General features: G+C 46.0%; 1 protein-coding gene across 2 annotated transcripts in view; it reads left to right on the forward strand.

The window, feature by feature from the left end:
• Nucleotides 1-27,512, forward strand: part of LOC124308333 (protein dead ringer-like) — a 93,102-nt gene that overhangs the window by 8,675 nt on the left and 56,915 nt on the right. The window contains exons 2-4 of one of the 2 annotated variants that reach the window (XM_046770927.1): nt 2,871-3,056; nt 25,400-25,603; nt 25,742-26,152. In XM_046770927.1, coding sequence (XP_046626883.1) covers nt 2,871-3,056; nt 25,400-25,603; nt 25,742-26,152 — 801 coding nt within the window. Of the gene's footprint in view, nt 1-2,870; nt 3,057-25,399; nt 26,153-27,512 lie in introns of both variants that reach the window. The other variant, XM_046770928.1, reaches the window with a different exon arrangement.

The raw sequence follows: 27,512 nt of genomic DNA on the forward strand, positions 1-27,512 counted from the left end.
CAAAAGTGAAACATCGGCACGTCAAAATTTTGACAATACCGTATTTTAGCTTTTTAATATGTTTCTTTTATATATTTCGACGTTCTGCACTTTAGAATTCTCTGAAATAGATTTTCGTGCTTTCGAAACTTCGATAATGCGACCTTCGCAAGATGTGAACATTTTAATTTTTGACCCACGTGCGAGCTTTTAGGATCAGCAGGACGAAATATTGCGCAAACCGATCAAGTAAGGAGAATAAGTATAACTAGGAGTATAACCGAGTATATATATATATATATATATATATATAATAATGATTGCCTGATTGCACCGGAAAATAGGACCTGACATTTTCTCAATATGTCTTACACGTCGACTCCGTTCTACACACAACCAATTATGCCTGCATCGGTCCGCTCGGTGTAATCCGAGAGCGCGATGACGGAAGAAAGCTTGCCGCAGTTCGATCTGTAATTTGTTAATCCGCTCTTAGTTCTTAACTTGTTAGGTATAACGCAGAGGACAAGCGCGGGGCGGTCGTGCTCTTTCGTGTAAATTCGTTATCGCGTGGTTCGGACTGACGTGACACGTTAAATGATAACCGGCAATAATGTTTAACACCAACTACACGGCTACCGTCGTAGACAAGTCGAGGATTACCCAACGAACGATCAAAGCTCATTAAATTTGGATTGTCGTTTTTAGGGCAACTATGCCGACCCCCGGACTACTGCACTTTACTCTGCAGAGTCTGTGCATATTCTCCCACAAGCTGCAGGCAGAGACACGGACCAGCTGACGTACCTGTACCAACACAATTGACGCGAGTAGATATTATGAAGAGCTTGCGAGCGTGTCGCAAAAGTACCACGCGGAGGTGAGTTGTTAAATCGACGATTAGACCTCGCGGGGGTTGAACGCTGGCGTTGAAGTACGGTCGGATTCAGGTCCGTGTCTACGGTGAGGGTTCGGTACCTGTCTACGTATAATATACCTAGGCAAAGCCGCCGAGCCTTAACCAAGCCTAACCTAAGCCAACCCAACCCACCCCGACCCGACCCGACCCGATCCAACCCAACCTAACCCAACCCAACTCAACTCAACTACCCCGAGGTGGGCATTAAGTGACGCTTACAAGGTGGCTTCTGAACACCCAACAAGCATCGATTTGTGTCGGGTATAGTTCGGTGACGGAATTGTGACGGTTGTTCAGGTTGAATGGTTTCGAAAGATGAGCTCCAGGTATAGCGCCGTTATAGCGCCAGGATTATTCTCTCGCAGGGTGTTCCTCTTTTCTGGGATGCGGCTAAGGTCTTGAGGTTCTCGTTAAGCAACGACCGTCCCTCGTAGGAATGAGCGGATGTACACGGGAAAAGCGAGGAATTTACAGATTCGGCCGTCGGTTGATTTATCGAGGCTCCAACCTTTGCGAGGAATCGAGTCCCGCGACGGCGAGTAATATGATTGCGTATTATATAACAGAGACGTTAAATCGTAGTTACCCGCGCAGTGTGCCGCATGCAGGAGCGTGGGTAGGTATAAAATGTGGACGGAACTCTTCGGTTCCACCTACCTCGTACGGGTGGGTATAGATAGCCGCAGCGCGATGAGGAGATTTTTATTTTCGGTTGAATATTCAATTTGATACGCGAGCGAGTCTTTCACCATGTCCTAAGTAAACTGCGTGTGAAAGCCGAAGCATCGGTCAAAGAGAGATGTCGGAATGAAACGGGTTCTGAAACTCGTGCAAACAGTACGGGGATAGGTACGTGCGGAGGCTCGGGGCTTGAGACTTCATCGAAGCGACGGCCTTGTTGACTCTTCAACTTTACTCGCTTTATTTCGTGTTATTCCTTTACTCTTCGACTCGACGTCGTTGTCCCCGTACGTCGTTGGCTCATCTCGGTTCTCGGTCGCTGCTATGGTTCTCGGTTCGTCGCGGCTCGTCGCCGAGTGAGGAGGACCAGGCCAGTCTTCTTCTCCAGACTCCGCAGGTCATCGACTCCTTTTACACCTTTACCTTAGGGACGCCGGGTGAGAGGGGGCTTCGAGGAACCCCGCGCTCATTACGGCCTCGCGGGAGAGACGCGCGTCTTACTCTCCTCCTACCGCATCCGCGAAGATCAACCCGGAAACGAACATCGGCGCGCAACCCGCACCGGCTATGCGGACGGATTATTTGTCATCGATTCGAACCTCTCGGGCCTCGGAGAGAAATCGCTCGCTGTTTCCTGTCAAACAATCGTCCAACGCGCTGCAGCGCGGCTTTCAGTTATTATTATATTCTCACGTGTTGGCGATTCGCCGGACCGGCACTGCGGTTTGTGCATACAACGAATCGGAGACTGGAAATTCCATTCCCATTCCCATTCCCATTCCCATTCTCGTTAATGTCCCGCGTTTGTCAGTTATTATCAAATTCTTCGAACAAGTTGGGGATCCTGGAATACTACAAGCCCTGCAATTAGCGATTACGTCTGCGGTATGGACGTGTGACGTCAAGTTCCGTGCAGGTTAGCGATGCCGATGTATCGCACCTTCGGCGTGTCCCGCAAACTGGATATCAAACTGCAGTACCTCGGCAATTTTCCTGCGCGTAGATAATGCGAGAAGCAACGGAATCGAAAGAATAAAATATTCGTAGAGCATATTCGATGATAATTGAATACGAAGGAAGAAACGGAATGTCCGGAGCCACGGAACGCGAAATGGCGAGCGGGCGAGCGGCGTATGTAATGATGCAAAATTACTCTTATTAATAATTTTATGGAACTAAATAATCGCCGGACCGACTATACGCTTCGCAAGAAACTCCGGGTAACAATAAAACAGCGAACGTATGCTTTGTAATAGTGACTTGTGCAAGCCGTGCATTTTACATTTTATAGGTAAATGCTAGGGCATGCAGGCCTCGACTACCGACAACTATAATTCACAACTATCTCCGCTGCCTCGTGGCGCCGTTGGTGCGTTTCACCTACACGACGGTGCCGATGCGGAGTGTCCGTGGCTCAGCGCCTGCATGTCGTACCTACAACCTGGCTGGGTCATACCTTCCGTACCTGCACCACACGGTATGTTAGGTGAGGCGACGTTATGGTCGTGCGTTTACGTACGACGTACCCACACACTCAAAGTCAGGCCAGTGTAACACTGTCTGCGTATCATTATTGTTGTTTATGCATATAGCGAGCTAACCTAGATGCAATCTCGCGCAATTATTTTTACGACTCTGCCAAGGTTTTATATCTCTACACCGATTTACTAGTTTCTAGATTCAACTCCGTGATCTACCGCTTGCGGCCGTGCAATTAAGAATCTATCCCTAATCCTTTGAGGAAATTTTGCCAACGCACGATCGTTATCGTAAGATCGTAACGCGACGGCCTAAGTATATGACTAGACGAACGATTTACGCGTGCACGGCAGTCTGCGCAAGCAGATACGCGGGACTCGGGCGATATCGACGGACTGCAGCTTAGGCATCGCTCAGGTTTTAACTGACGACTCTGTTATACACATGTAACTTGCCAGTTACTAGCTGCAAACCTTTGGATTTTCACAGTATGTTCGTTTGCTGGCTTTTTCCCCTCTGGGCCACTTCCTCGGTCTTTCTCTCTCTCTCTCTCTCTCTCTCGGGGGGAGAAACTCGAGATTTGAGTGATGCGATATTTTTCTTTCTCTGAATTAATTTAAATTAATTCGTACAATTTAACTTTTTTTTCTTATTTCAATTTTTTTTTTCTGTATTTTGACAAATTTATTTATCTCAACGCAATTCATTTCAATTAATGAAATTACATTTTTTTTTTACAATTTTCGATAAGTCTCGATAATTCACTCTGAAACGAATGATTTCCAAAAAATTTAAATTCATTACTTTATATTGTGTGTTAACTAAAATAAATTTTTTTTTAATCGAACCTAATATTCTTAATTCAATTCAGTTTTCTCTCTGTCTGAACTGATAATTGTGGCACAAATCCAAAGTAATTCACATTAACTTGACTTAATTTCCCACAAGTTAATTATTTCTCACAATCAGTTAATTTTCATTATTTCAGTTAATTTTTAATAATTCAGGCCAATTAGAATTAATTCACAAACCTATTGTCACATCAATTCAGCCAGTTATTTTCCCTTTGCTCACTTTCTCTTTTTCTCACTGTCCATCTTTCTTCACCCCCTCCCCCCCCCCCCCCCCCCTCTCTCTCTCTCTCAGTGTATTTTTGGCAGTCTTTACCCTTAGCTGTTAAGTCTTCTCCCATTCTGTCAACTCTTAAAACTAGATTGTTCGCTCGTTTGCTTGAAATCGAAATTTTAGTCACAACATATTGATCAGAAATATTGACATCTAGGAGGCGTTGCGTTGTGAACTGCGATATCACCAGTGTCTGTTGGAAACTAGGTTCTAACTACATGAAAATCTGTTATGTGAGAGAGCTAGCATATAATTAATAACGCTTTAGTGTAATACATGCAATTCTTTGTTCCAGCTAGGTTTAAGTCTGAAAATTCTTGGATACTCAGCGCTTTCGAATAGTTGTCCATATAATACTTAAGAATTTATATCGAAAAAATCTGTTTCATGTTTACTTATTTTGTTATTAAACGGACATATGTCGCACTTTATAATTTGCCCCAAGGTTGAACCAGGGCAATAGTAAACTTTCCATCCATCTATCTCTCTCTTTCTCTCTCTCTCTCTTTCGCTCTTTTCTTCTTTACAGTGTCACAACATTTTTATTTCGAAACTGTGCACAGCTTTCTGCGGTTCGAACCTTTGCGAGCCTCTTTCGCAGGTAGTCTCGTCAAGTCGGAGTGGCTTTCTATTCTGGGAAATGCGGAAAGCAGAATGAATAAATTCCGATGCGACCAAACTAGCCGAATACGAGAGTACGAAAAATCATTTTCCAACGACGTTTGGAAATACTGACGTGAACAAGCCGCGTTTAAAAGTAATCTCGTCAAACTCTCTCTTCTTCGAAAATCACTATCAGCTGATACATATCAAGTTCTCGCGCGTATCCGCAGCTTGGATAATTTCTCCTACGAGTTTCGGTACACTCGTATAGTTTGAATTTAGAGAAGGATACGCTGAAATATTCCTCGCCAGCTCGAAAATGGCGACCTTTGATTCGTTCGTTGTCAGCACCTGCGACAAGAACAATGCTACAGGTTGCGAGGATTACGCGTGTAAGCAAGAGACGGTAAATTATGACGTTGACGAGTCGAAGGGAGAAATGAACTTGATAGAATTGCGAAGGAGAAGACGTCTAGAATGTGAGATGATTGTTGGGAACGGAAGTGAGGAAACTAGGTTGCCGGAAATCTTTCCACTCCGAGTAAAATCGGGTAGGTTACAAGGCAGGCATAGTCGAGGCTGGAGGAGAGCATGCGGTCGGCACGTGCTACGGGAGTCGGTTTTATACCGGGGGCTATTCTCCGGAGTCCCCGGGACCGGGACCGAGTCGTGGGCATCCTTCGACAAAATTCTCGGGGTTCTCAACCGTGGTGGTTGCTAAGGGCTACCGGGCGTATAACGGACCAGGCAGCGCTCGACCCCCCGCCGAGAGAGGGTCTCCGGGACGAACTCGGCTCCGACCCCGAGTCCCGTCCTCCGGGGACCCGAGAATATAACAATGAGTCCGGCCGGGCCGATCCACGTCGGGGTTGTAGATCCGATATGGTCGATAAGCGGACAATCGTTCGGTAATATACCCGGTATGCGTATACGCAAATATGCGCCTATATATATATATATATGTACATATATATGTATGTATATATATATGTATATATATATATATATATTTGTGTGCATACGTATCAGAGATATCCGTGCAGACCCTGTTATCTCGGGACGGAATCGTCATCGGAGGTCGTATTATGAAAAGGCGGCGCCAAAGTTCTGGGTTCTAGACGGTACGAGGTAACGGTACCGTGCGCAGACCTTCGCTATTTCTCAGTTATAGATATTCCATGCCAATTGTTTCACCATCCCGCCTTACCCGCAAACCGCGTCTCCAAACTTGGAACACCCTGCGCACCCTGCAACAATTACATATCTTATCGTATACAGTATTTTATTTCCAGCGAGAGAGCCTGGCGCGAATCTTCTCATTCAAAATTTTTCTTAGGGGGTTATTGTTATACCGGTGTACTACTACCACAGTACGGGACCGGTGATAAGGTTGCGGGAAAGTTTACAGCAGCCGAGGTACGAGTATTCGAACAATCGTGATGCTCGATTTTGACAAATGCATTTCGAGTTGCGTCACCGCAGCAGCGGCGCAGTAATGCGGCAGTGATTGTATTATTAGCAGAGACATCACGCCGGGAATACAATTAGCAATAAATTAGCATAGGCATCAGCGTCGTTCAATAGCGAAGTCTTCCATGCTGTAGGTAATGAATGCCTGAGCCTGACAATAGTTTTATCGACCACAAATTAATATAACGTAACGACTGGTGCGCCCCGGAAAAATATCACGCTACATATACTTTATATCGTGGAAAGAGACAACAAAGTCCGACTGCCAACTCGCGGGTCGCGTATACAGCGTGCATTCGCGAGTCCACGAACGCCGCGCGATATTTCGAGTCAAGAGAGAGGATTTGTTGGAACAAGTGACAGAAATATTTTGCTGCCTCTCGGCATAAGCTCGCACATTGTCAGGCCGGTGAAGATTAGGTAGGCGCAGCAGTAAGTATAGGTGGCGCAGGGAGGAACCAATGGATTGGTGTTGGCTCGAGGCAAAAAGTTAATCGTCGAATGTGAATTATTTTAGTATCAATAACGAACCGGTGGATGGAAATTCTCGTGCTATTTCGATTGCCCTTTCATAAAACGTCATTATGATGAACTGTAGAGGTTTCTGCAAAGTTCCATCGACTCGTAAAAGCGTCCCATAACTCGCTCGGCGTTATGGCTTACGCCCTATACTCTCGTATACGTACGCACTCTTGTACTCGTCTCGTACTCTTATAGACGTCGCTTCGGCTCGTCGCGCCTCGCGTCTCCTCTCTTCTTCCCTCTCTTTCTCTCTCTCGCTCTCTCTCTCTCTTTTCTTTCTTTTCTCGCTTCTCTTTCCATATTCCTCTCTCTCTCTCTCGCTCTGGCACTGGCAGCGTTGTTTGCACGTACGTCTGAGCTACACATTCGAATACTTACAGCCTTCTTGTTCTTCTCCTTCTCTTCCTTCTTCTTCTTCTTCTTCTTCTTCTTCTTCTTCTTCTTCTTCCACACATCCACGTACATTGCGCGAACTACAAAGTAGAAATGCCTACCTACGTCGCTCCGTTTCTATCGCTGTATGAGTAAATATGCATGGACCCCCAACACGATTGCAGCCCGGTACATGTATACACTTTTATTGGCTCCGGGGCTATGTTATTAGACGTTATTATATTCGCGTATGGATAGAGGAATGTACATTGTACGGGGTGTCTTATTTAAATTGAAACGAGCCATTATCTTCTCAACTGGTCGATACTAAACGATCGAAAGATTTGCTCAAGATTAAATATACTTTTCACCCACGATTCTTTGTATCGAGTAAGGTTCGAATATGCGTCCATTTTAGACTCAAATTACCTTTGAAACGGAATAATTTTTACGTCTAGCAGACAACAGTTTTATTTGGCGAGACTTGGTCGCCGCCCAGTGACATCGAATCGGTTTCGGCTGTAGCAAAATATCTGCTATTGAGGCACCCAGCCAGCTTTGCGAACATTGGTAAAAACTTGAATGACCCTTCGGAACCCAACAATCAAAGTAACGACGCCATGCGATCGAACAACTTCGTTTTCGCCAAGCGCCACATTTTGCATGTACGGTATAAACTCGTTTACGAAAAAATGCTTACTAGAATATAACAGAGGCTTGGAAAAGGTGTTTAAGGGGTATGATACGCGATTCGATTGTCACGTTACGAATAAAAAACTTTACGAGCTCAAGGAGCCGATGACTAACTCAATTTGTCGCATTATTGGTATCGGCTAATATGCGACGAAGGGGTTCTGCCCACCGGAGGTGGTATGCATTACCGACAGAATCCGTATAACTGTTTCTCGTTTGATATTACCGGATGACCGAGTCGTCCGAGTCTCGCTGTATACGTGGTGCGAAAAATAAGTATCAAAACTCCCTGCCAGTTTTACGCGGATACCTACTCTCTCCGAGGTTGCCAGACGCACGGGGATGCAGTTCGCATGTGAGTTAAGCATCTCGACTACGTACGCGGCCGACCGACGATCTCCTTTTTTTTTTTTTTTTTTTTTTATTTTTTTTTTGCATTGAAACTTTGACTATTTTCATTCCAACGGTTTTGGTGTAGTCAACGGTTCGACACGGTCGTGAGGTCGTTCTTTTTTAAAATCGATAGGCTCCGGCAACGTTGTTAATTAATAATATATCATATCCAGGCAACGGTCACGCGCCGCGTACACTTGGACGGTTTCGTACAAATGACACGCCACGCGGTTCCTCAAGACGACGGGGTGTTTATTTCCACCGGAAGTAAGAGCGATACGTTTTATCCCCCTTGGAGACGAGTAAAGCTTCGCCCACACGTGCTGAGGAGACCGCGCACGCGGGGCCAAAGCTTCTTCGTTCGTTCCGGGTTTTCGTGGCGGGCACCCTGCAACTCCGGACTATTGATGTGAGAAATGCCTTACGAGTAAGTCCCTTGTGCGGTACCACACAGCCCAAGGTTCGTACAGAGCGTAGCTTTGTATACCGACAAGACCCTAAGACGGCCGTAAGTCTGTGGCGAGAAGCCCCAACTGTGCGATATCTTATTTCTATCTCGTTTACGCTTATATATCGATACCCACCATCCTCCCATCCTCCCTTCCTCCCGCGCCGCGGCGCGGACCACCGTCTTACGCTACACGGGCTATTAGAAGCTGAATCAACTCTCAGGAATCGACAAACGGATAAGCTCCTTCCAATTCGTCACGAATTCTATGGCACGGTCACGGGGTCATGGCGCAGAAGCTTTCGAATCGTCCAAGATTTCGTCACGGGATCGTTTGATTACCTATTTGAAATTCGAACCCCTATCGCGCAGAATAAATATTATCGCTCAATTACCGGAGTACCGAGTTTGAATGCAGCGAAATCCAGTTGGCCCTCGATGTTACGTCGAACAGAGTTGTTCTTCGTTGAGCGGGGATGATTTTCGTTCCCCCCTCCGCCGAGAGAGTTCCTCAAGCGTTTAGTCGCATAAATTGAGCCGTCACAGCTACAACAGGTGAAACAGAATCGTGTCCGTATATAGTAGCTGCGCCATAGGTGTGGGTGAAAGTTAAATGGCAGAAGGGCGTCTCACGGCAGGTGCAGATCGGTACGGTTAACGTTCGGCACAAAATCTGGCTCGGTTGCGGTTCGGCTCTACAGGCTCAGGCTCAAAGGGTCCCGCGAACACGCCGCTGTCACAGACAGGCAGACCGGCCCTCGGCGCGGGGGAGCGTTGCGTTGCGTCGTGCCTCCGCTTTCGCGGTAAAGGGTTCAAGAGTCAGCATGTGCGTGAGGCGTGAGGCGAAAGGAAGCGACAAAGGTGCAACGGCAAAGCGTACCGCCGTGTTTCACACAGGATTTACGCCCCGCCGTTTATTATTGTTATACGGGACTGTAAATAAGACCATTAACCGTAATATGGTTGACAATCAAACCACTTTGGAGAGAGGTGAAAGAACTTGAGGGAGACTCGTACCGCCGCGCCGCTTCGCGCCGCGCTCGATTCGAACCAAGAATATTCTCTCACAATCGGGGTAACGCATCAGAAAGTCACCGGGACCCGAAAGCTCGATTATTATACATCGGGCGCATCGTCGTGCGATCTGCACTTGCTTTAAACTTGACGATGTATTGAAAAGATTTTGGCATCGCCTTGTACGCCACAGCCTAGCAATGGCACGGCGCCCTCGCCCGCAGCAGGCACTCATATATATATATACCCGCGAGTTCCTAAAAATGTACCAGATTTCACGCTCGGACGCTTGGTGTGGAGTAATAAAAATTAAACCGGCATAATGAAGGGCCGTTGTGTCACGCCAAGCGTCAAACCGTAATTGAAAATTCGACTCACTCGATGACCGGATGGAATATAATCAAAAATGCCAACATAACGAAACGAGCCTCGCGCTCCTGGAGTTTTAGCGACCGGGAAAGTAACGGCGTGGAGCTGCTCACTTGCGTATGCCTAACCGAGTGTTTTTCTCATTTTTGTGCAAATAAAACCTGGGCGCTATGTCGACTTTTTCGTTCGCTCGCGATTCGGTCGAACGAAATCAAATACGTCCAGTTGCCGATTTGAGAACGGTGAATGGAACTGCCAGTTATGCGTCAACAATATTCATTTTCACCGCTTTTCGTTCCAACCTCTGAGTCACTCGAGGATCTTGGCCAGATGACGTCAGAGTGCCCGGTGCTGCTAGACGCCACGCGTCTTTGGCACTGTGACGTCACTCCCCCGGTGGCCCTACCTGTTCTCACCCCCCCCTCCTCCCTCGGCTTCAAAACGTGTACCTTTCGAGAGTAGCGTTCGAACATCGGCGAGAGTACATTCCAGGATTCGGTCAACGCCGTCGACCACCTCGTTCGGCCATTCTTACACAATTAGTCCTTTCTGACTAAGGAAGCACGATTCCCCAAACCTCGTCGGACCCCGGCGACGACCTCCCGTTGCGAGGAAACGCTCTTCCACAGAGCCTTTAGAAAATGAGGCACATCTTTTCCCGGTAATCGTCTCAAGGTCCAGTATTTCTCATTCTCTCTTTCTTTGTACGAACACCGTAATGTACTTTGAATCCGATCGCCTCCTCTCTCTCTCTCTCTCTCTCTCTCTCTCTCTCTCTCTCTCTCTCTCTCTCTCTCTCTCTCTCTCTCTCTCTCTCTCTCTCTCTCTCTCTCTCTCTCTCTCTCTCTCTCTCTCTCTCTCTCTCTCTCTTTCATTTTTATCTCATCAATCTCATTTATCTTTATTTATCTTTATTTCTATTTTCCTCGAGATTAAGTGCGTCTTGTGCGCTCTTTCGTAAAACTTTTTATATATGTGAAAACCTATTTTCCTTCTTATTCTTTAATACTTATATTTACTGTTTTACTCTTTACTTTTAAATTTCAAGCTTCCACGATCGCCTGTAACCTTTTTACTAAATTTTTCTGTATCGTTTTTTTTTGCACGGTGCTCTTAGGGGACCTCAGTCCCAGAGCACGAAATAAAAAGCTCTCTCTCTCTCTCTCTCTTTATAGCATTATTATTATTATTATCACGAGTCTTGCGTTATTTACTACCTGCTCTATTGTAAATTACGATTAAGTTAATATTAAGATGAATACTGTGATTCTTCTCCTTTTGATGATGTATTTTTGTACTCATGGGCACACGGCCCTGGTATAATAAAATTTGATTCTATTCTATTCTATTCTCTCTTTTTCTCTCTTTCGTTTCGGATCAGAGGCTACGATACCCTCCGCGGGAAACATAAATGTTCCTCGCAAGTCTCGTAAACGAAGATCCTCATTACGGATTTCGAGTCTATAAAATTAGACGCGATCGGCGGCGGACAGTGCGCCTTACTCGATTGCTGTAGCTACCTGAAGCTCATAGTAGAGGCTGGACGTTACAATCGCGTCGACGACTTAAAGTGCCTCGGCCTTGGGGAGGTGGTAGATAAAAAGAGCCGTAGCTGCGGCGAGCCTGACCTAGCTTAACAAGGGACAGTCGAACGTTACGCTCTGTCGTCGGGTGAGGAACTGGCATTGTAAAGTTCGAGACGTAGCGAAGCGTCGAGTGGGTGGCAATAAAGAAAGTTGAACGAATGCGCATCCCTCACGCAGAGCTCTCCTCTAATCTCTGGCAAGGAGTCAGGGGTGTTACGTCGAGGGCCACGCAGGCATGCGGCGGAAGGATTGCTTGCTGTAGGTATCGTCGGGCATTGTGACCGGCAATAAAATCTTTTTTTCAATGAATATATAAAAATAATTGTAAAAAAAAAACCGAAAAAACAAACGAAAAAGGTAAGAAAACAGCAATATTATCCGCCAAGGATAATAAATAGTTTTGGATGGACGGATGGACGGATGGATGGATATGTGCGTGACCGTTGGTTGAGGTTACGTCGTCCATAAATCAGTTGACAGGCATGCGAGACGACGGCGACGAATACGACGAGGCTTCGTCCACTCCGGCAACGAATCCTAAATCGTAAATTATAAAGCTCGCGGAATACTCAACCATCGAATCACATACATATTCGTATGTCACATGCATGTGTGTCGCGCGCGTGTAATAAGACGATGCGCGAGTATGTGCGGACGCCGGACGACACGAATACATTCCGCATATCGATATCAGCGTATATGTGTTACATTATATACGCGTTAAACCCTGCAGGTATGCCTGTTTGAATAGAAACACGTATACGCTGGCGATCGTGCCGCGGCTGCAGATAGAGTTTCCCTAACAAACAGTTCCAAAGTCCATACCGATTATTTGTTTAGCTTGCCGATAAATTTATGCACATTTTATGCCTCGGGCCTGTTTTTCATATCAGCTGTGCTACTCTGTCCTTTCCCGCTCGATTATATCGGATCTCATTCACGTCCCGATTGATAATAATCGATGTCGCGGTATGCCTACAGTTTCCGACGTACAACTTGAGAAACGTCCGCTTTGCGTTACTTTTCTATTACAAACGTATTGCGACAACGTACCTACGCGATCTTGGGCTGCGAACGAAGACGAGCAAACGGTTTCAAATAAGAAATTCGACCGACAGCTGCACGCGCGTGACGGCCGAACTTTATTTTCAGCTGAAATTGTTGACGGTTAGAAATTTGATGGTGAATCGCAGGAAAGTATAGGGAATGGATCGTTCGACTGGGAAGGAGCCTTGGAACGCGACAAATTCGAAATTTTTTTTCTTCAAATTTTTGTAATTTAAATTTGTTCCTCCGTTTCGCCGTTCCGCATGGAGAAGGGAAGGTAAGGGACGGGCGAAAGGCCCATCTTATACAGCAATAAGGCATGCGGCAGGCATTAAGAGATGGCGCGATTTTGAATCCCGAAAAGGCGAACCGCCCCATCTTGTCACGCTCCGTGCGCGATACAGCCGCGAATTTCCCCGAAACCGGCAAATATTATACGGAATTATACGGAGAGTCGGGAGTATAGATTTGGCCAAGGTATTCGTGTGGGTATAATTAAATTAATCTGCCGGTAGGTCAGCGAGCGAGCGATGCAGAGCGCGGACTCGGAGACTCGGAGACTCGGTCGCGGCTGCTGAGGTTATACCCACATACCCGCATTTATACGTGGGTGTAGGGGAGAGTGATGATCCGTGTATCCAGTGTATCCCTGTTTTATTTTTAAAAATTTATTATAAAATTGCTCTCTCATTCGTTCAGGTAGCGAAGAAGGCACCGCCGGCTACCGTTTCTGCTGCCTGATCCAAGTAGTTGTCTGCATTCTCGCAACACGCGATAGTCTCTCGAACACGCTAACTATAAATCTCACCAGGCGACCAAATTATTCCCAACTAATCACACGTCTACATTCACCGATATAAATTATTATAATTTTACCCCCAAACAATAAGAACGCGATGAGAATTTTGTTGTCGATTCCACTACTAGGTCAATTATCTGTAACCCCAGACATCCCTTTTCTCGGAAATTAACTTAATTAAACATATCTGCAGATTCGCGGATGATGTATACACAATACACACGTATCTACAACCCGTACAGCTCAAATTTTTTATTCACTCTACACTCCTCCCTCTTTATTCTCAGAGAGTCTCATCATCGTTCTCGCCGGTATACAACAGACGTCTTTTCGCAATATACATATATTAAAACGACCGTTTCATTTCGTTTGTTGCAAATTTTTGCAAATCGCGACGTATGCCTGCAATGTCGACGCAAATATTATACACGGTATAATAAGTGTCTAACGAAGACGGGATTCGGTTTGAAAATTTTGTAATACCTTTTCCCTTCGGGGCCGGGGGTTGATCCTACGGAGGGCTCGGCTTTCGTGTCTAATTTTAACGTCGCTGTCTCGACTCTCTTCGCCCCTGTGTTACACCGTAGAGGCCGAATTCCCCATCAACTCTGGCTTCTCAAGTTCGTTGTTCCGAAGTCCAGAAGCTGAAAAATGCTTTGCGCCGAATATAATAACCCGGTGAGCTATGACGTATATTTTTTTCCTTCTCCGTGGCAATCGCTGGAAATTTATAGAAACGATGTGGAATTCGAGCCTTGTGACGTCTGTAATAATCTTATCGAAATCGGGAACTAGGAGCCTAACGAACTTCGAACACTGTGCTGTTTAATTCTTCTTCCATTTCAGGCATACGACGATTCGAAGTGTTATCTCTTCGCATCAGATACCGCGGTCTAGCAAAGAAAAAAGTGCCACTCGAACTGTTTCGGAGTCGCCGGTCTGGATTGTCGCAGGAAAAAATACGCATATTGTGCACGATGTTTTTAGGAAGCAATATAACGTATACCCGGTGGGTTTTCTCTTCGTTATTGGGTGGCGAACGGGCCGTGAAACGCTCGCGATCGAGTTGCCGTGTTGTTGTCGCTAGGGAATAAGCTGTAAGTAGCGGTTACCCTCTCGATATGAACGCGGATCGGGAGGCGCCCTCGGAGGTGCCTGATGCGAGACCGAGGAGGAAAGTGCAAGATGGATATAGACGCTGCTTGGCGGAGCGAAGGAGCGAGTGTAGCCGGCTTAGATCTGTGACGTGTTTAGGCTTCGTCGTGGGGAGGCTGCGGGAGATCTTCGAACACGTGTGCAACTCGAAAAGTTTTTAAGTGTCGCGTACGCACCAGGCACGCGTCCTCGAGAACCAACACGCTCGCAGCAAACTCTTCTTGTACCTATAACTCAGCTTCTCAAGGTCAAGGTCTGCAGCCTTTCGAGCGCAGCTGTACTTTTTACGTATATTTTACACCCGCGTAGGTGGATCTCTAGACGCCGAACCTACGAATGCCCCCGCGGTCTACTCCGTCCTCAACGTTCTTCAACCTCTGACGAATACAACGGCGAAAATCGGGGCTTCGGGTTGAATACTGGCCACTTTCCTGGACGATCTAGACGTTTTTTAACAAAACCTCGGATCTCGTCCGATGTGTATATCCGATGCGTTCTTCTCGTTGAAATACGAGTCAGGTGATCGCAGATTCGAATGTTCGAGGCGTGCCTCAGTCTTCTGTCAACGCATCGCACCGTATCGTCACTCTACTAAATTTTTTTCCTAACGGGTTTACTTGGTCTTAAAAATTTTTAACACTTCAACTCCCGGACTCCCTTCGTAACGTCGACAATGACTCGGACTTAGGCGCATAGAGCAACATACTCGCATAGAATGTTAATTGACGACAAATGATACGCTCCTGCACCTCAAACAAGCACCAGGAACATTTGTTTATTCTCCACTAACCGCGATCCCTGTATCACCGGTATAATCGTGACGAGTTGACTAAATTAATGTCGTTGAGTTAAAAGAGTCATGATTCATATACTTGTGTCTAAAAGTTGGAATATCTTCTTCAGATCAAACGGCTGCATTTTTAATGCGCGTATATACAGGTACTGGTAAAACACGTGCAACAAACTTTTGTAAGTGCAGGACCTGATCAGTCCTTGGCTGCGCGGTACGGACAATCTACCTCGATCCTTTTCCTCTCAGGCTTTTCAGCGGAATCTATAGGTGGTTTTTGTTTATTCTTCTTCGGAAGAGAAATAGAGACAAAAGAAAGGAAATCTTACTCCGGTAGTGAGTGTTTGTTTCGGATATCAGCCTGACGACTGCTTCATTTTAAGTGTTTCGGGGTAATTTTTGTGCTTATCGTGAAGCGAGACGCATTCTGGGAAAAAGCGATACGCTAAATGCCATCCCCGTCGCGTTTCGCCTCGACATTCATCCCCTTAGAATTCTTCCGGTCAGAGAAAAATTACCTGGGTGGCATTTCTAATCTGGCTACTAAACGTGCCTAGGAACTTTAGATCAACGTACAAACAGTTCTCGATGCTTACATCGGCAGGTAGAACGATCCACGGTACCTATACATATTATGATATCATCACCGTCGTTCTGCTTATTCGATTATTATGCCTCTCTCGAAAGAGCAGTATTAAAAATAAATATGGGGAAATAATCTTTATTGAGCCGAGTAAGCTGGAATAATTTTTTAAACCTCCCGCGCGTCCGGACATTTCAACATTTACAAAGGTTAGGTACCGGTGGGCAAAGCTTCGATTATTGTTCCAAGGAGTTTCGCGGAAGAAAGGTCTTGGGTATCTTTTGGCCAGGTCTGGTCATGGTCATATGGTCACCAGATGGGCGCTGAGCGGCAACTCCCAAGGTCTCGGCGGTCACTACCGCCACCCCCTGTTTCTCAATTTTCCAGCATTTTTTCGAATAAAGGTTTGACACCGACGCAGGCGCGGCAGCAATCCGTCTATAAATCCTTCGATCGTAAGTGAAATCGGGCCTGTTGCCGAGTGAATTCGTATTTGAAATCAATGTACGAAGGGGGGAACCGTCGGGGATTGTCAAGTCAATTTGTAATGTTCCTTCTCACGTTAATACTCGTCCGCGTACATCCTCAACAATTTATCCTACACGAATCAGGCTTGACTAATTCCACGAGTCGAGTCGTCTGTCTCCGTCCCGCCAAACATCCATTACCACGACGATCAGCACCGCGAGCGTGCGCGACCCTGTGCGCAGTGTATCACGTGCTCTGCCTTCTCATTGGCCGGAAGGTTTTTGGCAGGGAAACAAGGTTCTTATTTTAAATGTTTCATTGTCGTTGACTGCCGAAGTGCGCGTCGGCTGTTACTAAATCTCGTGTATTCCGGGTATAATAAATAGATTTTACTATAAAATGTCGCGAAATATACCTATGCGTACGCGTTTTACACGGCGTCTTTTTATCGCGAAATCCGCGATAGCTCTTGGTCACTTCATTTATCGAAGTACAAGATTTTTCAACAAATTGCAAACGAATTTACCACTTCATTAGCATCACCGGTATCTATGGTCTAAGCGTTGATAATCCGAGAAAGTTGATTCCTTGAATCCGTATAATACGTTATACATATATCAGTTCCATGCTCACAGACAATTCATGATTTATGCGGTAGCGATATACAGAGATAAGAAAATACGCCGAGGAGGAAAATAGACATTGAACACGGGGACGGCAAGTCGGTGTTTTGCCCTAATGGACATTCTCTGCATACCCAAAACCCCGAGACACACTCATCGCTAAAATAAACAAGTCCCCAATCTCGATTTAACCGATAAGACCTAAAGGCGCCACGGTGGAAGGCGGAAACCGCCCCATCGGTTACAGATGAATCATTCCATGGTAAATTTCCGAGACAAAAAAAAAATGGAATTTGTGAAAATTTTTGTTTGCCAAAATTAACTCAAACATCGATACATTTACATTTGGGCATTGGTTGAAATGAAAAATAAAAATGCGAAGAATTACTGCCGTAATACGACAGATTCTACGTAACCCCGATAGAAAACCCCTAAATAGAGAGCCGCTTGAATTCCAGGGCATTGTTTGCGTGAGCTTTGGTTGCGGACGTTCATCGCTAATTTGTATAAAGTATGACCGCATGGATTAGATAAATTCAATTGATCTGTAAATATTCTTATCGACTCCCTGCGCACACTGCTACACATTTAGTTACGCATATGCCTGCGAAAGAATACGTGTGAAAATACTTTGACAATAATACTATGCAGGCTACAACCTTCGACATCTGAGGAAACGGCAAACGGAGCTGCCTAATAACGGACCGAACCTCCGGTGGTTGTACGCGCGCGCATTTATAATACCTATCTCGATAAACACATCGACTCACCAAGAATTTCAAATTAACCGTTTCGTATTTGAAAGGAACCCCGACTAATTATCGGCTGATATTGCAATGGTGTCATCTGGATATATCGAGCGAGTCCCACGCAGGGTTAACCTGAGGCGTAATAAAGAGAGATTACAGGGACGAGCTAATCGCAATTGCGATAGAATTAACATCGACTCGAGGAGGTCTCGCGATGATCGATCATCCGCCTTCACTGCAATACTTAACGCAGTCATTTTTTCTCCCGCACGAGCGCGGTGCCAGCCCTTCGTTCCGTAGATTCGTAACGTTCGAGTATATCGTGGAAGAACTCGCGTTCAGAGTGCCACGCTGGGACCGTGATCTATCCCAATTCAGTCCCAATCTCTGGCACTGGGGCTCTGGGCTCTGTGTGTGGTAGCAAAGTTTTCGAAAGATCGAATCGAGACGAGAAGGAAGATGTAGCCCAGAAGCGTTGGAAACACTTTTTTAAAAGTGTTTGACCACTGCAGCAGGACAGCTGGCTGTCATTAAAACCCCATTAGCAGGAAGCTACTTCTTACCGAGTCAAGCGAGAAAACGATACAGTTACATACACGGTGGGCTCGTTATACACGTTTCCGCATCATCCGACATTTGAGTTCCTGTACCTGATTTTATGAAACTTTGGCCAACGGTTCGGTCCTGCTGGTCAGGACTGATTCTCTATCCCCGTATTGCACCGTAATTGAACACTGAAGCTAAGCCAGTTTTGGCTCTGTACCTTCGTATTACATGGCAAGCAATTGCTCAAGTCTTGACCACGTTACTTCGCATGAAATAATCAAGGACAACTATCTTACACACGGTGTATACTATATACATAACACATACATTATTACATAATTGAAATATGTATTACATTAACGATCAGCAAAGTTGAACACCAAATGGAAGTGTGTAACGTATAGTAAAGGCAAATAAATTTCTGCGCAAATATTGGACACAATAAGAAAGATTGTCCCCGGCTCTCTTGAGGACGAAAATAACTACCGCTGGCTGTGTTGAGTGAGAATTTTTTGAGTGGGGGTGGCTTTGTAGGCACAGATCAAAACGGGCGGGTCATTAATAAAGTCTGGCAGAGCCAGCAGCCATCGCTTGTCGCTCAATCCTGTGGCTTGGTTTAGTTTGTATAGTAGATACCCGGAGCAGTTGTAGAGACGCCGAGGAGCCACAATTTATAAATATAATGGGCATTTGCAATTTTCCCTCCGGTTGCCGAGCCACGTGTTTTTTTTTTTTTTTTTTTTGTTATTAATATTTTTTTTCTTCTTGTCCCTGTTGAAAAACTGCGTGTCGCACAAAAGTTGAAGAAGAATAACTTGACAGAGAGTAATTTGACCAAAGATTTGACTAATTAGTGAATTAATTACCTATAGATAACGGGTCCCTCAGTTTTACGGCTGAAGGACCAATTTGCCATTTAGTCATTTAATAGCAAACTTGAAAGGAATAAGAGAAAGATGACGAGGACTGCATACCGTTGCATATAGTCTCCCGGATTGCCACTGTGATTAATATTAGTGTGACCCTGCCGCGTGATACTTGCGCTTAAAATCCCCCCTACTAAGTTAAAGCCGAGAGACCAAACCAGGCGTGCGAGCAAGAGAAGGAGCTGAGGCACTTCGTCGTAAGTTGCATAACCGTTGTAGATTTCATAAAAATAATTTCCGTCCGTTGTGAGCCAGCGCCATATAACACTGACTCGATCCGAAATCTGGCAAACACGTGACGTTGCTTTCTGCTTTTGTCTCATGCCTTTTTCCTGTTTCTTGCCCCCTTCTCTCTCTCTCTCTCTCTCTCTCTTTCTCGCTCCCTCAGCCACACGGTCCCCTTTTATCTGGCCTGCTCTTATGTCCTGCACAATGTGATTCTGCAACGCCGGACACAATACCTAAATTTCCTTACTTTTTCACGCTATCCCTAAACAGATTAGCTCTTGTTCAAACCGTTTTCTGCTACTTGAAAATCGCACGTGCGAGTAAAAATTCGTTCGTCTTATCTCGAACATCTACACCGCCGTCCATACACGTTACCTCGTTCAAGTCAACTTAAAATACTCGAATAATTTTTATATCATAACTACGCTTTCCGCGGTATGTATTATGATAAAAGTTACAATTCGTTCATTCGTTCATTCGTTACTGCGTTATATTTTTATTATTCTGTCGTCGCTAGAGGTTTCAACTAAATAATCGATGCACTTGTATTCCGTAGTATAAGCGAATGATGAGCAAGAAAATAACGCGCCGACGTGGGTATCGGAGTATCAACGATGCGTTAACGCTCGCTAGTCGCTTCATAATATGTAAGCAACAGGCGCCTGCGCATGCGTGAGATGCGTTCGAGCGATACTTCTCGTGCCTCCGAGTTTGAAACCGTCGGTATGTTCGTATAAATCAAATGTCTCTTGTTAGATGCGATCAATAATGGATCAATAGTAACTACCTGCCTGTATATGAAGTTTATCCGAGAATCTTAATCGTTTGACCCGCCTAAACGATTTCAATTTGAACCAGTTATTGTCTCAGAGTCTCGTTCGGTATATACCGGAATGAAGCCATGCGGGGCATCGGGTCCACGTGGGAACTCTGCGGGGGTTCCACGTCGTTTTATGTAGATTCTGCTTACCTCTTAAACATGCCCACAGCATCGCATAGGTAGGTATACCTTATGTCCATGCATCCGTGCATGCATGTACTATATATACGATTTAGTCAGCGTCCGTGTGAGAATCCGTGATACTAGCTCGTCGTCGATGTTATTATTTCCTACTTGTCAAGTTCGTCGAGCAATTTGACGATATACTCTGTACGTACCGTGCGCCACAAAAATCATTAAATGCTCGAATGATTAGATGATTCCTCCAATCCCAGTCCGTATCGGTATTTCACTGATCCGGTTGTTCCGTGCTGCGGGATGCTGTAACTCTACAGCCCCGGGACGCTTATCCCCTGGCCCAGTTAGCGAGTAATCTATATACGCTGCATAATCCGGCGATCCGAAGACAAGTGTAGGTACGCACCGTCTCCGTTGACCGGAAAATAAATTTATTACACGATACCTGCTTCGAATCGACAGAGTGGCATGCCTTGTGTTCACACGCAGTGACCCGGTCGGCTTTGGTACGAAGCCAAGCACTTTATCCACTTCCAAGGGGCTCGTGTCCACCACTGTCCAGGACCGAGAGAACGTTGTTCGTACGATTGTGTCGTGGGCGTCGTTCGCATAACTCACCTATATCGTCAAACTAATAATATTAATAAGAGCGATGACAATCGTGACGACGATGATTCGAATAACAATGTAATCGTGCTGATAAATTTTCAACGAATCCGGGAATTACTTGGTACACACAATCAATACTGCAATAAGTTGAACATCCCGTGTTTATGTGTAATTTATGCATAGATGCATCGATACATCGTGGTGTTCGCCTTGGGGCGGTTTTCAGGATTCTGTAAACGGTGCGAATCGAAGAAAAATTTTCCTATCGAGATAAGGATGAGAGGAAGGAAAGGAGGGAGGGGGGAGAGATCAGGGAGGGCTTCGCTTTCGTCCGAAACTCAAAGGTCGTAGGTGCACGGATGCGTTCCTCGTCACGATGGGGTGCGATGACAAATTACGGGCGTCAGTCTCTCGTACATGTTCGCAGCTGTGAATTTCGGGCAATTCCACTACAGCGTTGCGGGTTGCAATAAACCTAGTAGATGGTTAGCTTAGGGGGAATTTGAGACGCGGAGTTTAATTTTAGGATTTAATTTCAGCCAGTTACGTTGACGGAAATCGCTGTCGGAGACTTGGTTTAATGGGCATAGATTCTTCTAGAAGTTTGTCTTTCAGCCTTATCGAATTTCCGGTTGGACAATAAGTGACGTTGAACTTTGATTTGAATACGGGGATGAAAACAGGCAGCTGCCGAATATTAGTATTCAGCGTAGCTGATAGTTGGAAGAACTTTCGACATTTTTACGCGACATTATCATCAATAGCCATACGGTAATTAATAACTAAATGGGTGAAAGTTTCTTTCAGTTTTATTCCAAAACCTACGTCACTTTCCTTGTTTGCGAAGCCTGCGTAACACCGCCAGCCTCCTGAACCAGCATGACGATTCCTCGTAGTTCGATGAAAACGTTGAATCGGAGGTACAAGGAGAGACTTGAATCTCTTTATCGTATTTTGCGTCGGAATAATATAAAGCAATGTAGAGACCGTGGTTGAATTATTTGTCACTGCTCGTCGCACCCGAAATCGGGATCGTTTCGGTTCGGGCAGGCGTAAAAAATGTTTTCCGCCACCGCCTGACAGACGGTTCTATTTTGAATTCTTGTCAACGCAACGATCGTCGCCTCCGAGTGCATCGAAGCACGCCCGAGTACGAGCTAGGTACATGCTCAGAACCTGCTGCAACGGCAGGCCGCGTGGTGATTATATTTCGAGGACGCGCGGCGCTCGATGCCGGATTGAATTAATTGTTCGTATAATACGACTGGCATTGTGGTACTTCTTATTTTGGTCGCCCCCCTCTGAGAGGTCCGAACGCAGCGTGTTCCTCTGCTTCTCTCTCAGCCCTCAGAGACCCGCGCTCGCTGCATCAGACACCCACAAACCGTGGAGGTGCGCGGCTAAGAACGACACCGGCGAGCCTTACATGCATAGGCGTAGACCTACGATCTTCGCCTGGTATCGAAAACTTTGACATCGATATGTATTGCGTAATTGTACGAACGAGACAATGATAATGATTGGTCCGCGGTGATTCGAGCAAGAACTGTTTTGCTAACCATACCTAAACTCGATACATCGATTAAAATTAATTTACGATCCGACTGTCTGCCGTGGTTACATCAAATCTCCTATAAAAATCTGGTTGCATTGACCAGACTTCTCGTGAATTGACTCAACAAACACGTGCACTGCTTTCGTCCGAACCACGTGCCTTCCAGTTATTCGACGATAATTTTTATAGTTATGACTCTTGTGAGTACGTAACGTTTGGCACGAAAATCCTGACCTATCTCTGACAAACACTACAGACAACTGTCCGCGATGACTTGAACGCAAAAAGCGTCCATATAGCAGTCAACTTTGACATTGAAGAGGAAACTCTGTTGAAAACCATCATCACCGTTGATAAATCAATATTATACAAATGCACATCGTGTATGCCGAGGTATCGAGTTTTTACACGTATACGTTTATATCGACTTACGTGCCGTAGAAAAAAAAAGGCAATAGAGATCGTTCCGTCAGATTATATAAGATGGTTCAGGAAAGCGACCGTATCTCGCTGCACGCGGATGCCTAATACGCTCCGGTCGTTTTGGGAATGACAAATAGATATAGATAGACTCTTTCTCGCTCCGCGACTGCTTTTGGTGAAAGCGGTAGAGAGAGGGAGAGTGGGGGGGGGGGATCTCCCTCACTCGGGGGTGCGATGAATAAATCAATAGAGAGAAAAATAGGCATAAGGGCAACACGGTCTTAACATAAACCACCCACCAACCAGGTAGAAATGTCACCGTGTGCAAACAAGTGGGTGCGGTCGGGTCCTACCTATCCTCAAAGCAAAGAAAAGATCAGAGAAAAACGAGGAAAGAATAACAAAAATAATAATTGCCCTATCTGATGATAATGATAATGATGATGATGGTAGTGATAGTGACGATGACGGTGACGATAATAAAGATGACGATTTTTATAACGATAGTGAAGATTAAAGTGATCGATCTTTTTTTCAACCTGTGTACGCGTATAGAGATGACGATTAGGGACTCGGTCTTTTGTGGGGGTTGATTTTTGCTCACTGTATGACTGAGGTAAACGCAAAATATTGCAGAGCTGCGAAACGACTCTGCATCAACGTGTTTCATCAAACTGTCGGGATTTGCTCTTCGAGTGAAAACGTCGTGCACAATACCAGCGTGGATAGGGTTTGATGTCATTCTTGCCAAGCCGTTTCCCGAACGAATTATACCCGCAACCCTGTGTTATGTTGTAGACTAAATTCTTGACCTCCGCATTTAGGTGCCGAGTCGCGTCGTAAGGCGAAGGTTATGGAATTCGGGATGAAATGGACCTGTTGCATGTTTGAATAGGATTCCATCTTTTCGTATTTCTCCGAGGCACACCGCGAAGATGTCGGATAGGTCAATATTGTCACACGTGCTTCGGTCAAGACGCCGACACAGAGTGCGGGAGACCTTATATCCAATGCGACTTCCATTTTGGATTCAGTTATTGATATACATATATGCATATATACATATAACGCATAGGCAGTAGGCACATATGTGCGCGCGTATGTATGCGGAGATATATCGCGCGAGTAGATGAATGCGGCGCAGGTAAATGCTCGAGTAGCCCGCCGGGTCACACAGCCGGACAACGTGCAATATGAATATCAGGTTCGTTTTCAACCTGGTGTATTTTTCAAACTGAAAAGTCAACGACGGCGCTAGTAACGTAATATTCTACTTAATCGTTTCGTGATATTTTCCATTATACTTGTCACTCAGCCAAAATAAAAACCTCGATACCGCATTGCACGGCCGCCTATAAGAGTAATTAACACTTGCCAGTTAATTGACAGCGTTGGCGTAAACATGCCTACTTCTTCTTCAACGATTCCAAGCAAATATCTTCGGCATTGCAGCAGCTCGCAGGTTTAATTCGAGGCTCGACGCTCGGGTTATGTAGCCGATAGTAGGGCGTTACGTCACGGCGACATTCACAGATATTTGCAATAACTACGCGCCTCGTGTAATATCGACGATGCGTTTTCTATTTTTACGTATAAAACAGGCGTCCTGCGGTAGCTACCGTGACGATGTTCTTTCACTATACATAATGCAGTTGCTCGAATAACAATAAATAGTCGTGAACAACTAAACGTACGCGGATGGGGACAACGACGCGACAGGATGTTCGTATCGGCTAATTGTAATATTCGTTATGCCGGCAAGCCCGACGTATACGGTAAATATTTATGCATGGAATCGTAACAAGTTGGGGGCAATCAACACCCGACATCCGTGGGAATGTGACAGATAGGTGTGCCAGAGTGTGTGTGTGTGTGTGTGTGTGAATTTCGTTATCAGGAAGTTACCTCTTTTTCTTACCTTTACCAATGCCCGCACTGTAATAGAAACCGCCTCTGGCCGAGCCGATGTAGTTTTCCCGGGAAAATACAACTTTCGGTTAATTATAATGCAGATATTGTTTCAATTATTTAGTTCAGCTCTTTGTGTCGACGGACGTTGAATGGATCACTTGCATACGCGTGCGTAAGTGATTTTGAATGATGACTAATCGAACCTTAGGGTAGGAAAGTTGTCCCGTTAAATCGAAATTATACTTTCCCAATCGACGATACGATAAGCTATCAGTTTTAGCTGTTGTTTTCCTTCTGCTGTTTTTTTTTTTTTGTGTGTATGGGGCGTACTCCAGAGTGATAAAATCGTTGAAGACACCACCTTCGCCTGTTTCAGTCGCATCAAGAAGAGGATCTCTCGGATCCCGACCTCCAGGATGAAGAAAGTGGCGAAGAACTGCCACAGCAGCCCCTTCAAGGAAACGATCATACGTCGTCAGCGACAACGAGGATTTCAAATAACACGCCAACTCCGCTAACGCACCTCAATAGTCTAATGAATTCGCATCACCCACATTTCCTCGCCAAGCTAAAAATGGACGTGAGTATTTCGCCCAAAAGTGTATCCTCCTCAAACCCGAGTTACTCAGATGAAAGGTTATCTCTTTTGACGAGCAAGAGATCACTAAATTCCCGCGGTACGATCAATCAAATTAACACATCATTGTCACGGCAACAGCAACAGCAACAGCAGCAGCAGCAGCAGCAGCAGCAGCAGCAGCAGCAGCAGCTCCAGCACCAGCAGCAACAGGGAGACATGGACGCCCTGTCGAACAAGAGCGGACTGGAGGCTCTGCAGGCCGCGATGAGCAGCAGCGGTTTCAATTTACCATATTCATTTCCACCCCCGGCTGCGTTCCTCGCACCTCCGCTCCACTCCCAGAGCCAGAACTTCGCCGCGGGTGGCACAAACAACGCGATCACCTCGTCCGCGAGCTCGCACTCGAGCGAATCGTCCCAAGGAAGCGGACGAAACGGCGGGGAGTCGCGGTGCCGCGCGGAAGACGGTCATCCCCAAAACAATATTGGTACGAATCATCAGCAGCAGACCAGTTGGAGCTTCGAGGAGCAGTTCAAACAGGTGCGTCAGGCAAGTACCTGTTTCGTTTGTTTTCCATTTGCTTGCTTTCGTTACTCCGTTTCGTCAACTCCCGGTGGAATCGAAACGAACCAGAGCTGGATAACCGACTTAGTCCGAGGCTTTTTCGAGCGGCGTCTGGATTACGATGGAGATGAGACACGACCGAGGAACGCCGTTACAGCGGGGGGTAGAGGGATATTTTCGGCAGCTGGAATTAGTGCGAGGGTGGGTCGTTAAATCGGTACCTTCTCATTGCTAGTTTTAATTAATGCCATATACCGGCGCGGCGGGATAATTATTATATTTTTATGCGAGGGCGACATAATTACCGCCGCCCAACTCTTTTCCGTTCCGTTTCTCCGCAGGTATAATACATAAACATAGGCATAAGAGACACCCCGATGCTGGAGACGGCGCGGGTCGAACCACGTCTTGTTAAACGTTTTTGCCCGGCTATTCGCGCGGCGACCGACGAACACAACACGCATGCGCCTCCCGGGTACACGAAGCTCGAGCGTGGGGGATGGCAAAAGTTTTTGGTTTTTGCACAGGGGGTGTGGTGTTGGATTACCATTTAGATTGTTCGCGAACGGAGGTACAGTCGTTTCATAGGCCCGGCTCCAATCGGAACGAATATCCGATCCGCGCGTGTGTGTATTGGTGAGCACGGTTATTTGTCTCTTGCGTACAGCTGCACACGCAGGCCCCGACCTACGCACGTGCGGTGTGTATGCGTGGCTGCGTACGTGAACGACGAGTCCAACCATGCGGGCTTGATATCTTGCCGTACGTGGTTGGGAGGCTGCCTATTCTCTCCTTTCTTGCCGCGATACGTCGCCCTAGCCCTTCTCCCTCCCTCTCTCTCAATCTCTCTCTCTCTGTCTCATCACGGGCCAAAACTAAAATTATCCACGTAAAGACCCGTCGGTGGTGCAGAGCACTTCTCTGCCGCCCTTGTACAGTACCCTGCGCCTATGGTTCACCGTAACACTCAAGATGAGACTAAAGATCAGCTGTAAATAAAGCAAAAGAGTCGGGTGAAAATGAAAAACTCCGCCCATTCGCGGGTACTTGTCTCTCGGGGATCGCATCGATCATCGTCGCGGAGGGAGGCGTTCTTCGTCTTTATAATCTTTCTTCTTCAGGGTGGCAGCGAGCGGCAATATCGCTCCGGGCAACCCTTTGATCCATGCGATACGTTCAATGGACCGTCGACGAAAGACTTTTCTATACATGTACTTTATTACACTACCGTGTTGGTATATTATTTCTGCGCGCTGTTGCGCACGTTACGCGGGCGCAGCGTGCTCTCGACTCGGCGTCTACCGCACACCGACGCAGGGTACACAATACGACGGAGAACGAGTCT

This window comes from Neodiprion virginianus, chromosome 7 (assembly GCF_021901495.1).
Source record: "Neodiprion virginianus isolate iyNeoVirg1 chromosome 7, iyNeoVirg1.1, whole genome shotgun sequence".
NCBI lineage: Eukaryota > Metazoa > Arthropoda > Insecta > Hymenoptera > Diprionidae > Neodiprion > Neodiprion virginianus.